This window comes from Mustelus asterias, chromosome 26, assembly GCF_964213995.1.
Source record: "Mustelus asterias chromosome 26, sMusAst1.hap1.1, whole genome shotgun sequence".
NCBI lineage: Eukaryota > Metazoa > Chordata > Chondrichthyes > Carcharhiniformes > Triakidae > Mustelus > Mustelus asterias.
The window spans coordinates 30,899,652-30,915,457 of NC_135826.1; the positions used below are offsets into that span (position 1 = coordinate 30,899,652).

A 15,806-nucleotide genomic window follows, 5' to 3' on the forward strand; every position below is an offset into this window, starting at 1 on the left:
CAGATGTATCAAAGTGTTCCACAAATTTGTTTTCCATGCTTATATGCAGGTGAAGTACAGGCTTGTGCACATTAATGAAGAAAAGTTTAAGATTTAATGGCATGAACCATCATGTATGGAGTTGTAATGATCTATGCTCAAAACGTAACTTAATTTACCATGAGTAATAGTTTTTAATCAGTACCTATGAAGTGATTTTTAATGTAAAATAAGTGGGCTATAATTTTTAAACTGCATTGCTTATCAAGTTGCAGCTTTCAAAATTGTGTGAATATTAAAATAGCATAGTATATCAAAGTGATTAGTAGTCGATGCTTTTGCCCAGTTCAAGTATTTGAAATTCAGCATGTAAATGCCTCAACAATTTGAACATGATATTTTGTACTTGAGGGATGTTTTTATTGTATTTTGGTCAGTAGTCAAGATGATGATGAACACCTTCCCCCAGAGCAAAAGGCAGAGAGAGAGCGGGAGAGGAGAGTAGCTAATAATGCTCGTGAACGCCTTCGTGTGCGTGACATCAATGAGGCCTTCAAGGAACTTGGACGCATGTGTCAACTCCATCTTAACAGTGACAAGCCACAGACAAAACTGCTTATTCTCCACCAGGCTGTGTCAGTCATTCTCAACTTGGAACAACAAGTCAGAGGTCAGTTGGTCATAGTGATATCAACTGGCATGGGGCTGCCTGTACTTGTGAAATACAACATGCCTAAACTTATCTTTCCCATTTATCCTGAAGATAACGATTCTGTTTTACACAACTCTAGCACTTGCATGCAATGCATGTCATTTATCTTAGCATTTTATTTCACAAATTAAATATAGAATTATGATTCAGTTTCACATTTGTGCTTTTCTTAACCACTTAAGTGGTGAAGATGACATGAGCTTGAGGCTTTTTTAGTACAGTTTATGAAACTGTACATTTAGGCATGTCTGGTGCAGAAGTTAAACCCATCATTATTTTGAAAAAAAAATTACTATATAAACATTTATCCCAGACTGGCAATTCAAAACTCACTCATTGAAAATTATCACCTGATGAGTACATCTCTTGGTGTAGCATACAGACGTGAAGGCTGCAGATTTCATTCCCAGTGAGCTGATCTTAGCTAAGGCAGTAGCGATGGCCTCAATACCCTTGAGCTAAAGAAAGAAAAGGTGTCTACACCTGATTGCTGTATTGTGAATGCTGCTTGGCACACGAGCGCACACACCTGGAAACTTGAGAGGACAGGATTGGGCTCAACTGTGATGGAACATAATTGAATAGCCTTCCACAATAAAGTAGGCATTTGGACAAGTTACCAAAGGCCTCCTAGCGCAAAAGACTCACCACCTCCAAATGAGGGTAAGGAAAAAGAAAGGACATTGGGAGAAGAACCCTTTGTGTATTTGCTGAACCCATCACTGATATTGGACATTACTTCCATTTGTGTAACATGAGCATTTCCTCCTGGAAAATAGAGCATTAGTGCAAGTTGTGAACAATCTGGGCACAACCTTTTTGTTCTCTCTTCTCTGCCCCTACTTAAAAAAAAAACTTGACAATTTTCCTTCTATATCTCAGTTGGCTGCGTTCATATGTGGCTTTATATATGTTGAGCCTAATTTTGAAGAGCAGTTGCTGTTAATTACTCTTCTAGCTAAATTAACATCACCTCTCAGACATTTATAAAACCTGTGAAATTCCACAACTCAAATCAGAAAAGGAATAACAAAGAATGATAATTGTCCATATAATTGGATTGTATTTAGCCTCAGTGCATTCAAAGATTGCCAAGAGGTTAACCTGGAGTCCTGGGCCCTCTTAACCATGACATCTTTTCTTAGTTGCTTTTTTAAAAATGTTTCCGTTGCACCTTTTTAGAAGTGTCCTGTATCTGGATAATATTTCCTATCCATCTAGCCCTACACCATGCTTCTGTGTTGTTCTTATCCCTTCTCCAGCCCTCCAAATTAAGTGCATGCCGTGTGTAGACATCTTGGCATACTTGTGCAGTTTAACATTTCCTTTGCAGTTCGCTATACAAACTTGAATTCAGGGATATTTCCATACAGCCAGCTTTTGCTCTTAGTCATGTTCTTTTATCTAATTTCCGTAACACATGTTTTCTACTCTCCTGTTCTTGGCTTGGATGGTCCCAAGCCATGGCTACTCACTGGTTCCATTCTGACCTCGTACTTGGTGCTTGGCAGTGTTAAAAGCAGGAAATTGATACCAAATGTTAAAATTATTCAATCTGACATGTCTGGCAACTCTGATTTTATTGCTGATACTATAATAGTTCCAAGTTCTGATTTTACCTGGGGTTTTGGTTCTCTAAATTGTTACGTTTGTACAGCTCACCAATTTACTGGAGTTTTGACCTAAGCAGTCCCTGTCTAAATTACAAAAACATGCCTCAAGTTTCCTCTAATACCCCGAGCATTAAAGGTGAGATATAATTCCTAGTTGGCCTCACTTTGCACACGAGATAAAAAGCAGGCAGCTATTACAAAATTGTGATGGATAATACCAAATGGAATAGTGCGTTAGCATGCTTGATGCAGGTGACCACAAAGATAGCAAGGGGAGGGGGTGGGAACTAAAGTGAGAAAAGGAACATGAATGCGAAGAGAATAAAGAGCAATGTTGAAACGTAGTGGAGTTGAGAGACAAAATAGGATCGAGAAATGAGTTGGCAAGCACCCTTGTGAAGTGTCAATACAAGTTAAGGAAATAGTTCTTAGATTTATAAAGTTTGATTGAGCCATTAGAAATGTTAGGCTTTCAGAGATACTGGTTTATTTTAGCTATTGCAGTGGAGGAACCAATGTTGGCAATTAAAAGTCCAATTTGAAAGGCCCGTAATCAAAACCGCAAAACCAAATTTGGCAATAACTGGGCACAAGAGAAATTGGACAATTATTAAGAGCAGTTTTAAAAATGAAGATGCGTTTGTAAGTAAGTTGCTTTTAATGTAGGGAGAGTTTAAGTCAGGGTGCTGTTTAATTTTGTACATTTATTTCTCTGTTTACAAAGAGTGCACTCGTAGGGGTAGGAATCAATCCAGAACACGAGAATCTGAACAACTGTCAAAATAAATTAAGCAATATGTAACAGCTGCTCTTGCAAATTTATAAAGATACATAGTTAGGCTTGTGAGATATAACATTGCAACTCCTTAAGGTTATATAATCTCCTGTACCTATCTCCTCCAGCAGTTTGCTCTGGGTGTGATAGTTTATTGCTTTAAACATTAAAAGGCAGTGTATCCTTTTGTTGGCTTCCTTGATTATATCTATCAACCACATCTGTATCCAATACTTTGGCATCTCACTCTACCAAAGTTAGCAAATTCAGAAATACAATCAGATTTGTTAAAACAAATTTGACCACCTTATGGAGCTTTAATCTGAAGCTGCGCAAAGGTGTATTTATTATACAAGTTTGATAGCATTTATATCATATGTGCCTACAAAAGGATTACGGCGGCTTTAAAATCCCTAACTAACACCTGTTGGCACTGTGAACCCTGCAGTACTGATGAAGGCTTTACAGGCGAAGAAAAAGAGATGAAGGACCGTGAAAGGCGAATGGCAAATAACATAAGGGAGCGAATTCGTGTCAGAGACATTAATGAGGCTTTCAAAGAGTTGGGCCGCATGTGTCAGATGCACTTAAAAACTGATAAAGCTCAAACCAAACTGATCATCCTGCAGCAGGCCGTCCAGGTCATTCTCTGCCTTGAACAACAAGTACGAGGTAGTGTACAGTAACTAATTTTGTATGGAGACCAAAACACTGTTTCTGCCATTTTAAATGTATTGTACTGATTACCACCAAGAACATTTCGAGTAATTGGAGCTAGTAATCTAGCCATCCGAAATATATCTGTGAATTGACTCTAATCAAGTTTGATCTTTAGTAATACACTTTTAGAAATTCCTTTAGGGCTTCGTTCTAATTTCATGAACATAGGTAAGTCTGGAATTGTCAAATTTGTACAGGCACGTGCACTTTTTAAATGAAATGCTTCGCAAGTTACTGGCCTCACTTCATAACTAAAACCTGTTGAACTGTAAATCTCACTTTTGAACTGTCGTGCAGACAAAATGCTTGAGTAACAAGTTAGACTTTTAATTTGGGAAGCTTAAGGTGTAGGGCCAAGAGCTAGAATGCAAGACACCACCAAGAGTAGAGGAGAAAGCAGGGTAAAGAAAGGAATTGGTGGTGGATAATACCAAGCTTGGATTTTTGGAAATCTGGGCTGGAATTCTCGGACTTCACCCGCAGCTGGGATTCTGGTCCTGCTGCTGTGAATGGAGATTTGGCTGAGTGACATTGGAGAATTTCAGCCTTGGAGATTGATAAATATTCCTGGGTGCTTCCTAACTCTATTGTTTTGTTAATTACATTGTTACAGTTTAATGGCAATTGCATTGTTATACAGCTGATGAGTATTTGTACACCTATGAATGGGGATACCTTGGAGAATGGGTTGGAGATGTGTTGGCTGTGAACCAAGTCTCAGCAAAGAAAGCAGCTGTGCCTTGGTTTAACTTCACCAACCGCCATGGCTTCAATTAACAGAATGAGTGTAGAGGACTTAAGACCATGTGCAGCCCCAAAATTGTACACAAATCTTAATTGTCATCATCTTCCCATGCCCAGCAAGTTAATCGATGCACTGTGTTGACATGGTTTATCTGTCCAACTTAAAATTGTCTGAATTTGAGATGGAGGAAGGGCAGGCACTTGGTTTGAGAAAGAATCAGGACCTAGCCAGGAGCAATTCCTCTCTACTTCTCAGTGATGATTTATGTTGGAATATGTTTCCAGAAATGCCAGCATCCTTTGAATATTTCAACCAGTGGCCATTGCCTATGTGAACTTCAACATGGCCAAATTCAGCTGTGTCATCATCAAACCTCCACGCATATTACTTTGATAATTATGATTTTGCAATGGAACTAATCTGGAATGGAGGGCCAGTAACTTCACATCGTCTATATCAGACGCTTACCTTCTTTGACCTGTCTGTCTCCATTTCTAGCAATAGACTGACCACCAATATTCATTACAAATCCAGCAACTCCCATAGCCACCTCGACTACAGCTCCTCATACCCCTCTCCCTGTAAGGACTCGATACTTTTCTATCCTTCAGTTCTGTAGAAGAATCATATGGATTCGAAACATTAATTCTGTTTCTTTCTCCACAGTTGCTGCCAGACATGCTGAGTTTATCCGGAATTTTCTGTTTTTACCAAGCTTGCGTTCACAGTTTAGGGGGAGTTGTTGGCTTAATGGCCGTGTCACTGGATAGTTATCCAATAACTAATGCTCTGGAGACATGGGTTCAAACCCCACCAGAGCAGCTGGTGGAATTTAAATTCAATTAATAAATCTGGAATATAAAGCTAGCCTCAGTATTGGGGACCATGAAACTATCCTTGATTTGTTATCCAGATCCATCTGGTTTGCTAGTGTTCTTTAGGGAAGGAAATCTGCCACTCACCCAGTCTGGCCTAAATGTGACTCCAGAACTGTTCTCTAAAATGTTCAGTTTGAAGGGCAATTAGGGATGGGCATCAAATGCTGGCTTTGCCAGCAATGCCCACATCCCATGGAAGAAAAAAAAGTATAGTTTCAAATATATATTCAAGAGAGAAGTGTTATATGCATTATTCCGAATGGAATAATCTCAAGATTATTTATTTTCTAGGATTGTTGGACTTCATTTTTTTAGTCACCATATTTAAAATGGCAGTTTGAATTGTTTCCAACACTGCACCACACTCCCAGCCCATTCACATATCAGAGGTGCTATGTGCTGCTTTCCCAAGACAGTGCTGCTTAATTCAGCTCACCAAATATTATGAAAGTCTTATCTATGTAAAAAAAAAAAATTTAAGTATTCCTAACAAAAGAAATCCCAGCAGTACAATCGGTAGACAGGTAGGAAATTAGTTGAATTCTATCCCTGGCCTGAAATGAGTTTGCTTTATTTTTATTCATTCACAAAGATCCAAAGATGCATGGGTTAGGTTGATCGGCCATGATAAATTGCCCCTTAGCATCAGAAGGATAAGCAGGGATAGGGCCTGGATGGTATGGTTGTTGGGTGCAGGCTCAATGGGCCGAATGGCCTCCTGCATTGTAGGGATTCTATGATTCACAGGGAGTCACTGGCAATTGCCAGCATTGCCCCATCAGAGGTTCTTCAGTGGTAGCTATGACTTGGAATGGTATTAAAAATGCAGTTACGCCTCATTAACAAAGGGGGGGCTTTTACAATGGTGATATTAAAGAGTAAAAGGGGAGGTTCTATTAAACTTATGCCCTCTAACTGATTGCAGTTGGGGATGTTAGCAGCGCACCCAACAGGTGGAGAATCACCAACAGCAACTTCTAGATTTTTAAGTAGATTTCAGAAGTTGCTGATAACTTCAGAAGAGGAGACAAACACTAATTTGTCATAATGACTACAATATCTTGGCCATTCATAAAAGAGCAACACATCATAAAACAAATCACTTGGCATTTCCTGAATATATTCTCACAATAGACTTGTCAGTATGAAAATGTTACCCAGCTGTTAATATGAAATCAATTTCAATGCTGCAATTCCGAATAAACACTGCTCTTCATTAACAACATCACAAATACAACAAAGGCTATGGGCTTTGACAATATTCCAGCAATAATAGTGAAGACTTATGCTCCAGAACTTGTTGGGCCCCGAACCAAGCTGTTCCTGTTAGAACTCTGGCATCTACTCAGCAATGTGGAAAGTACGTCCTGTATACTCAAAACAGAATAGGTCCAACCCAAGCAATTACCACCCAATCAATCCATTCTCGGTAACCAGGAAAGTGATGCAAGAGGTCATCAACAGTGCTATTGAATGGCACTTGTTTAGCAAAAACCTGCTCACTAGCACTCCGATACAGTTCTGGCCAGGGTTACTTAGCTCCTGACTTCATTACAGCCTTGGTTCAAACATGGGCAAAAGAGATGCATTCCAGAAGCGAGGTGAGTGCCTGTTGACGTCGAGGCCACATTTGACTGAGTATAGCATCAAGGAGCCCGAGCAAAACAGAAGTCAATAGGAATTAGGAGGAAATCCCTATGTTGGTTCGTCATACCTGGCACTAAGGTTGTGGTGGATGGAGGTCAATCATCTCCGTTCCAGAACAACACTGCAGAATTCCTCAGGGTAGTGTTCCAGGACCAACCATCTTCAGCTGCTTCATTAATGACCTTCCTTCCAACTCCAGATTAAAAGCTGATTGCGCAATGTTCAGCACCATTTGCGACTCCCCAGATACTGAAGTGGTCCCTGTCCAAATGTAGTAAGACCTGGACGATATCCAGGCTTGGGTTGACAAGTGGCTAGTAACATTTGTGCCACCCAAGTGCCAGGCAATGACCATCTACAACGAGAGAATCTAACCATCATCTCTTGACATTTAACGGCATTACCATCCTTGAATCCCCTATCAAAATATCCGAGCGGTTGATGAGAAACTGAACTGGACTACCCATGTAAATACTGTGCTACAAGAGCTAGTCAGAGTCTCTGAAGGCTGCAGCAGGTAACTCGCCTCCTGACTCCCCAAAGCCTGTCCATCATCTACAAGGCACAAGTCAAGAGTGTGATGAAACACTTTCTACTTGCCTGGATGAGTGCAGCTCCAACAAAACTCAAGAAGCTGGGCATCATCCAGGATAAAACAGCCCACTTGATTAACACCTCTTCCACAAACATTCACTCCCTCCACTACTGACACAGTGGCAGCTGTCTGTACCATCTGCAAGATGCACTGCAGGAACTTACCAAGGCCCCTTAGGCTGCATCTTCAAAATTCAAGACCACTACCATCTAGAAGGATAAGAGAAACTGACACATGGGAATACCACCATGCAAACACCCCTCGAAGTCAATACCCTGACTTGGAAATGTATCACTGTTCCTTCACTGCTGCTGGATCAAAATCCTAGAACTCCCTTCCCAACTGCTCCATGGATATACCTGCATCACAAGGACTGCAAGCAGTTCAAGGAAGCGGCCCTCTGCCGCCATCTTGAGGGCAATTAAGGGTGGAAGATAAATGCTGGCTGAGCCAGCGATACCCACATCCCGTAAATGAAAAATATCCAATCGGTTCAATCAAAGACTTCTAAATACTTCGGGAAGTGAGTTGAACTTTTCCTTACAAGTGTTTATTCCGTTCTCCGAGTATAATTTCAGTAGCACAGGCATACCATTGCATTCAAATAGCAAATTTTATTTCAAGTACGAGCATCCAGAAAATGACAGTTGGCAAGATGTTCAATTTAAAGTTATTTACTAGTGTCACCAGTAGGCTTACATTAACACTGCAATGAAGTTACTGCAAAAATCCCCTCGTCGCCACACTCTGGTGCCTGTTCAGGTACACTGAGGGAGAATTTAACATGGCCAATGCACCTAACCTGCACGTCTTTCAGACTGTGGCAAGAAACCGGAGCACCCAGAGGAAACCCACGCTGACATGGAGAGAAAATGTAGACTCCGTACAGACAGTGACCCAAGCTGGGAATTTAACCAGGGTCTCTGGTGCAGTGAGGCCTTGGTTTGCTGTCCGTGACAATACAGACAATATGACAATGGCTATTTACCGTGATTGACATCACTGAACCCCATTGCTTGGCACCAGTTTTTAAAAATTTGTTCATGGGATGTGGATGTCACTGGCTGGACCAGCACTTATTGCCCACCTCAGAGCATTTAAGAGTCAACCCCATTGCTGTGAAGTCACATGTAGGCTAGACCAGGTAAGGAAAACAGATTTCCTTCCCTCAAGGACATAGTGAACCTGATGGGTTTTTATGACAATCGACAGTGGTTTCATGGACATCATTAGATTTATAATTTCAGATTTTTTTTATCGATTTCAAATTTCACCATCTGCCGGTGGGAGACCTGGGTTGCTAGTCCAGTAACAATACCACTACGCACTGCCTTCCCCTGTTTCAAACAAATGTCAAGAAAAGGAAATCAATGCCACAGATGGCTAGACTTTTGAGTAGCTTTATACAAGGTCAGCATCAAGCACTGTTGCTTTGCTACTGATTGCAATATCTGGACTAATATTTTTGTATTGAATAAAAGGACAATTGTCTAGCTTATATGCTTTAAAAATGAAAAATATGTTCTCCACATTGCTTTTTGTATCCTCAATCATTGATCTGGCACTTGATGTTTTTCCTTACAAATTGTATACTTTGTAAAGAATAAAAAAGGTTTTATTGCTTCCTGTTACACATTGTATGAAGCTGAATGATCCTTTGACTACTTTTTTATGGGACAATGTAATTTTCAACTTCCATTTAAAATAGTTCAATTATGTTGTACAGTTGTCAATATATTTTGAGTTTTATTTGAACACTTATAATTTTGTGAAAGGGGATGGATTGCAGTGAGGTATATATCAAAAGATTGCTATCCTCATGTTTCTAGCAATTTTATTCTGTTTTGATATATTTTGAACTATTCTGTATTGTTTTGTCTCCAGAACGCAATTTGAATCCGAAAGCTGCTTGCCTTAAGCGAAGGGAAGAGGAGAAGGTATCTGCGGTAGTAGGAGAGCAGCCACTGCCCCTTTCAGCTGCACATCCTGGTTTGGGAGATAATCACAATGCAGTGAGCCACATGTAGGAGGTAAAATGCCAATCAGAATAATGCTAGAATGAGGGAAGCTCATTTAAATAAATTTGAATAAAGTTTTAAGTAGCCCAAATAGGTGCAACTCAGTTCAAGTATTTGACTGCATGTATTTAATTTTTCCTGAAACTCTCCTCAAAATAAACTTTTGTGCTGAATGGCTCCCTGATAAGGCAGTAACGTTTGTATGTCATAGAATCACTACAGTGCAGAAGGAGGCCACTCAGCCCATTGAGTCTGCACCAACTCTCCAAAGAGCATCTTTCCCAGGCCGATTTTCCCCCTGCCATATCCCCAACCAGCATAGTTAATCCACTCAACCTACACATCTTTGGACTAGTGGGAAGAAACTGGAGCACCCAGAGCAAGCTAACGTAGACACAAGGAAACATGCAAACTCCACAGAGGCTAGAATCAAACCTAAGTCCCTGGCACTGAGAGAGCAATGCTAGCCACTGTGCTGCCATACCACCATACTATTGATATAGAGTGGCTCTCAGGTTATGAGACTCTGCTGTTTGAGTTGGTGCCTTTTAGGGTTAGCAAGAAAATGGTTGCCCAGCTCTTTGACTCCGATGACTGGTCTGGTGGCCTCTGCTATAGATATAGAATTGGGCACATCCTGTTGATACTTTATTGGCTCAACTCATGCAAAAAGAATCGCCCTTGGATTAAGTGCCAGAGCTCTGGTCCCTTTTGAACAATATTCCAGTATGAGTTACTGCCTTTGAAAGAAGAGGAAAGACGATCAGTAATTTTTTAACGTTTTATCTCTAAGTTAATGTATTTTTCTCCTTTGAATACAACATTGGGTAATACTTAATCCTGATCATTTAAAAAATCAAATTAAGCAACTCTTTCAACAACCGATCCAAATTGGATTTGTTGTTGAAAGTACTGCATAATTTGAATCTGTCCAATCTAGCAAAATAAACAGATTAAGTAATTACGAACAATTTCCAGTTTGGAAAAACTTTTTATCCCTTCATTTAATCCCTTGATACTATTACTCCTGTGGCTTTCTCCAGTAACTTAGAATCCCTGCAATGCAGGAGCAGGCCATTTGGCCCATCAAGCCTGCACCGACAGCAATCCCACCCAGGCCCTATTACCCGTGATCCCATGTATTTACCCTGTTCATCCTCTGACACTTAAGGGGTAATTTATCATGGCCAATCCACCTAACCCGCACATTTTTGGATTGTGGGAGGAAACCAGAGCATCCGGAGGAAACCCACGCAGAATGTGCAAACTCCACACACTGACCCGAGGCTGGAATTGAACCCTGGTCCTTGGAGTTATAAGGCAGCAGTGCTAACCATTGTGCCACCGCAGCTTATACTGTAACTATTCGTGTGTTTTAATTTTATTTGTTTAGTCCAGTATTTGAAACATTTGTCACTGAACCATTTCCCTTGATCAGTTTTGTCCATTTAGCTCATAATGTTGAAAACTTCAATTGGATCACTTTAAATGTCTCTATCCCAACAAAAACATCACTTCTGCTTAATTCTTGGTTTGGTAAAGAATAGATAATTGCACATTTTTAAAAACTTATTTGTTGTGAATTCATAAATGAGCATTTTGTGGAGAAATAGTTTTGTTGACCAACAAATGCTTTTATAAAAATCTATGCAAGATTGTGTATAATTCAAAACTAGTGAGTAGCTAATTGGAAGTACTGTGCACAAAGTAAAATATTCTAACAATTGATATTTTCCCTTCCCAGCTCCGTCTGCCTGGTTTAACTGAAGGTGGTGAGCAAGAGGGACAATTCATGTCATCTTTCTCTTTAAGGAAGAAACCTTGTTCTGCCAAAAAGATGATAAACTGACAAATCCTTTCTGGATCAGAATTGCAAATGTGAGCATATGCATTTGCCGTATCTATCTAAAAACAAAAAGGGGGGAAAGTCGTCATATATCATTGAAGTACTGGATCTCTGTGCTGCAAAAAAGGTTTTTTCTACAGCCCAAAGAAAAAATCTTCCCCACAGTGGAAAAAAGGAGTTAGTGCCTAAGCTTATTTTAAATCCCAGTATGTTTTAATGAAACTTACAAGGATGTGAGGTTGTTTTGGAACAAAATTTCAAAAGTCCTTTTTTGCTTGTTTTGTAAGCAATTGGTCTTATTGTTTTAAAAAGAAAACTTTTGGTGTCCTTGGTTTGCAGCATTCCCAGCAAAAATATTTGTCTTACTCAATTGACACACGACCACTCCATGTCTCTCTGGTAGTTGGCTGGGAGGGATTGTTAGCCAACGGACAAAATATTCTACAGACCTTCTCTTGCCCTGCCTTTACGATCAGGTATATCTGGAGGGCCAACATAATGAGTGCATTACAAAAGCTAGTTCATTCATTTGTAGGGAGTTATTTTATGTAAAATGAGCAAAACTATATTTTTGCATTATTAGACTTTACATTGTAGTTTTTTAAGGTAGCTGGGCATAGTGTGTACTTAGAAATTGAAAGGTCTTTGAAGACTTTCATATTGCAACAGATAATGTTGCAGATTCTAGGTATTGTATGACCATAGGTTTGTCATGGACTTATTCAAGAGTGGGAAGAAGTTCCACCTTTTGTAGGATTCCTGCACAATGAACTGTTTAAATGTTCAAAATTCATATGAATTGGTTGTGGAATCTAATAAGGATGTGAGCAACTTGCATATCAGTGGCTTGCATTATGCCAAGCTGAATTCATTTCTGCAGCAGCCTGTGTACTGTGGAAACGAACCCATTACAAATAAAACACGGAATCAGTCTTCCACTGAGAACATATTCACAGACTTTCACCAGCCAAGCAGAAGACACAGTACTTTTGACATAACTTTTTTTTTATTTTTTAAAAAAAAAAGATGTGAACAAGTGGAAAACGGGCAACGAAACCGTGGGACTGAATGAACAAAGTTTTTGACATTTTAGGGTAAAATGCCTGACATTTCTAGAACTGCATTAAATATTGTGCAGTGACATTTCTCAGCTCATTTTGAGTATTGCAGATGTATGTAATAGTTTAAAAAAAAATTACATGTGGCCTTTTCATTCTTGTACTTGTGATGCAATGTGAACAGAATGAAAAATGACCAGTGCCTAACATTTCATTAAAAGCCTCTTTTTTGTCTAGTGCTTTTTTTGCTAAGAAAAGACTTGCAGTATACCCTTACAAAGTGAAATTTAAGGAAAAAAGTTGGCTTATTTTCACAACAGCAATCCTTTTATACCATAAATCTTGAAAATGTCTTGGATTCTGAATGTTACTTTTTGTAGATTTTTACTCAATGTCTGATTCCAGAAGTTTATTTTACTACATTTAGGTAAGGCTTCTTCTAGCACCCATACAGTACTTAAATGTTGCACAATTAGATTTCTGATTGTGTTGCTGAGTGCCTCAAGTTCCTTGTGTTTTTTTTTGTATTTGTACAAGCATCAAAACAGCTGGCTGGAGTATTCCGAGAAGTAGTTTAAATCATTTCTTTTTGTCTTAGTAGCTAATGAGAACTGTCATGTATATAACAGTAATGTAGCAATAAATGTGCCATTTTTATAACAGGAATGCCCCTCCTTTTTAATGTCCGTTTAATCTTGTATACCCAATGTCATTGTAATAAAGGGTTTACCTTAAATTTAAAAAGAAGCTTCATTTAACTTTTTCACTGTGTAAATTAGCAAATATATATTGGAAAAAGTGTTATTTGCATCTGTACCCTTTACTTTCACTTTTTATCTTTTTTGGAGAACAAGAGCATAAAGTAGCCTATTCAAAAATGTGTTTTTCTGGCCTAATCTCAATGATTGCATTATCTGGCAGCGTGCTTTCAGAAGTTTGTAATTGCAGCCGTTTGCTCATTTGCATCTTTTTGTACATATTGACTGTGTCAGTTATGACTTGTTAATTGAAGTAAAATGTTGATTATTTGTAAAAGTAGTTGAAATTTGAAACTTTGCTACAGGTCAGTGGCTGTGAAATGTTGTTTTGAGCAGGTCCAGCAAAACCGTTTCTCTACTGGTTATGGATACTGGTGCTGGAATACCTGCTTGCATTATCACTCATTTTCTTTCTCCTTTCACCCTTTGTTTGTCTGCCTCTCACTCATTGCCCCTCTAAAATGGAAGCCTCAGCTTAGCTTAGTAGTGGCACATGTGCCTTTGATTCCGAAGTTGTGGATTCAAGTTCCTCTCCAGAGACTCCAGTATGTAAGCTTCTTTTGACACACTTGAGGTTTTTTTTATTCAGACAAGATATTAAGCAGAATTTTCTCTCTCTCTCTCTTTCTCTCTCTCTTCCCCCCCGTCCCCCCCCCCTCATCCCCCATCCCATGGCAGTACTTGGAAGAGCCTGTTGTCTTATCCAAAACTTATCACTAAAACATTTATGTTTGTTAATTTTGAACCTTTTTCTGTGTGAAATGTCATTTCCTTGCATCACAACTGTAACTGCTTTCAAAAATACTTTGACTGTGATGCATCTTCTCTCCACCTGCCCCTTCTTGCAACACTGCTCCCTTTTGTTCATCTCCGTTGCCATTTTGTTTTTCTCCACTTCTTGTTTCTAAACTTGGCCTGAATTTTTCAGACGGCGGGGTCTCACTTTCCACGAGCTGAAGAGAAGGCAGAGGATACTTCCCCACCGACTGAGTCCCCCACAGCCTTTTCACGCTCGCTGCACTCGGGTGGAAGTCACGCTGTTAGCTACCAGCCAATCTGAGTGGCCAGCAGTTGTCCAATCCCTGCAGCAAGAGGAAATTCCGGAGGGCCTCTGAGACTACCGGATGTTAAGAGAGAGAGGGGGCACCTGACTTCAGAAGGGTGCTTCTGATGGAGGTACTCCCCTTCATGTCCAAGATGTAACCCTGCAAACTTTCAGCCTTCACCTGTGCCAGCCTAAAAATTGGGGCAAGGGTGGACTTCGTGTTGGAAGCCTTTTCCACCCCAGTGTAAAATCACTGTGTGGTCAGGGCAAGCAGGAACCCAGAGGGAATCCCATCCCTTCAATTTCACACTTCTCTAAAAACCTGCTCGCAGGGGAGCATAAAATCCTGGCCCTTGTTACGGAGTACTCTTTGTCCCACTTGGTTGCGTCAGCACTCATTGCCTCAAGGAAGAATACAAATCACTGAAGTCCCAAGTGCACCCTCCACTTTAAAAATAAAAGTGCTTCAAATTATTTTTGTTTTTAAAAAAAACACTGCACCCAGCTATTCAGGAGGAACAAAAATAGTTTAATTCTTCGTTGATTCTGTTCCGCTTAACCTTTTGCCTCATCCACCTTCATATGCTGCATCTAAGAACTAATGCTGGAGACTTCTCTGCAATGCATATCATCCTGTTTATTTCCCATACTTCAAAATACAAATATTTAATTAAAAAAAAGTTTATAACCTCAGGGTTCTGATGTTGTGGAGGCTAATTTCAATGTTCTTCTAGTATGTTGACACCTGTACTATTTCCACTGTGGCAATTTGTGGATATATTGTCATTTCCAGAAAAGGACCATGCCGGTTTTATTTAATTTACACAATGTTTAATCTGCATCCTGTGCGATCTTGGTGAATTATTTTCCTTCAAGAATTCTCTGCATGATTCTAGGATTTGATCATTGGAATTAATACCATTTTGGACATGCAACAGACATTGAATGTTTGAGACCTGCAGTTCACCTCAACCACTGTTGTGTAATATGTAGCTAGTTGCATGTTGATCACCACAACAGGAAAATTAGACGTATCAGGCTTTCCTTAAACTTTGCGACTGTGACAGTAGCTAACTAAAGAACGGTCCAATGTTGTTCAGCTCCAGACAGTGCCCTTATGTAAAATTGCCTATGGTTTCTGGCACAGTATTGAAATGGGTTATAAAATGGAAAGTTTGGAAAAATTGTTTTAACTATAATTACTAAGTAACATTTTAATATTTGAAATATGCATATAGACCTCAGCGGTCCGTTTCCAATTGGTTTAGTGCATACTTTTCTTCCTTCCTATGTAAAGCTTCTAATGTGCTAAAATGTAATCTCACCACCCCTCATTCAGATCCAGCCAGGTGAATAAAGTGAATTGGCTCCTTTTCGTGCCTAGTTTGAGGAAGAATCCAATGAATTGGAACTTGTA

General features: G+C 39.6%; 1 protein-coding gene across 16 annotated transcripts in view; it reads left to right on the forward strand.

Annotated features, from left to right (window-relative positions):
• The window catches only part of LOC144479547 (transcription factor E2-alpha-like), a 126,645-nt gene extending 113,399 nt beyond the window's left edge, over positions 1-13,246 (forward strand). For 8 of the 16 annotated variants that reach the window (XM_078198385.1, XM_078198373.1, XM_078198374.1 and 5 more), the window contains exons 18-20: positions 417-649; positions 9,549-9,694; positions 11,427-13,246. In XM_078198385.1, coding sequence (XP_078054511.1) covers positions 417-649; positions 9,549-9,691 — 376 coding nt within the window. In that variant the 3' untranslated portion in view covers positions 9,692-9,694; positions 11,427-13,246. Of the gene's footprint in view, positions 1-416; positions 650-3,527; positions 3,752-9,548; positions 9,695-11,426 lie in introns of all 16 variants that reach the window. The other 8 variants (XM_078198375.1, XM_078198376.1, XM_078198387.1 and 5 more) reach the window with 2 other exon arrangements.
• Positions 13,247-15,806: the final 2,560 nt, after the last annotated feature.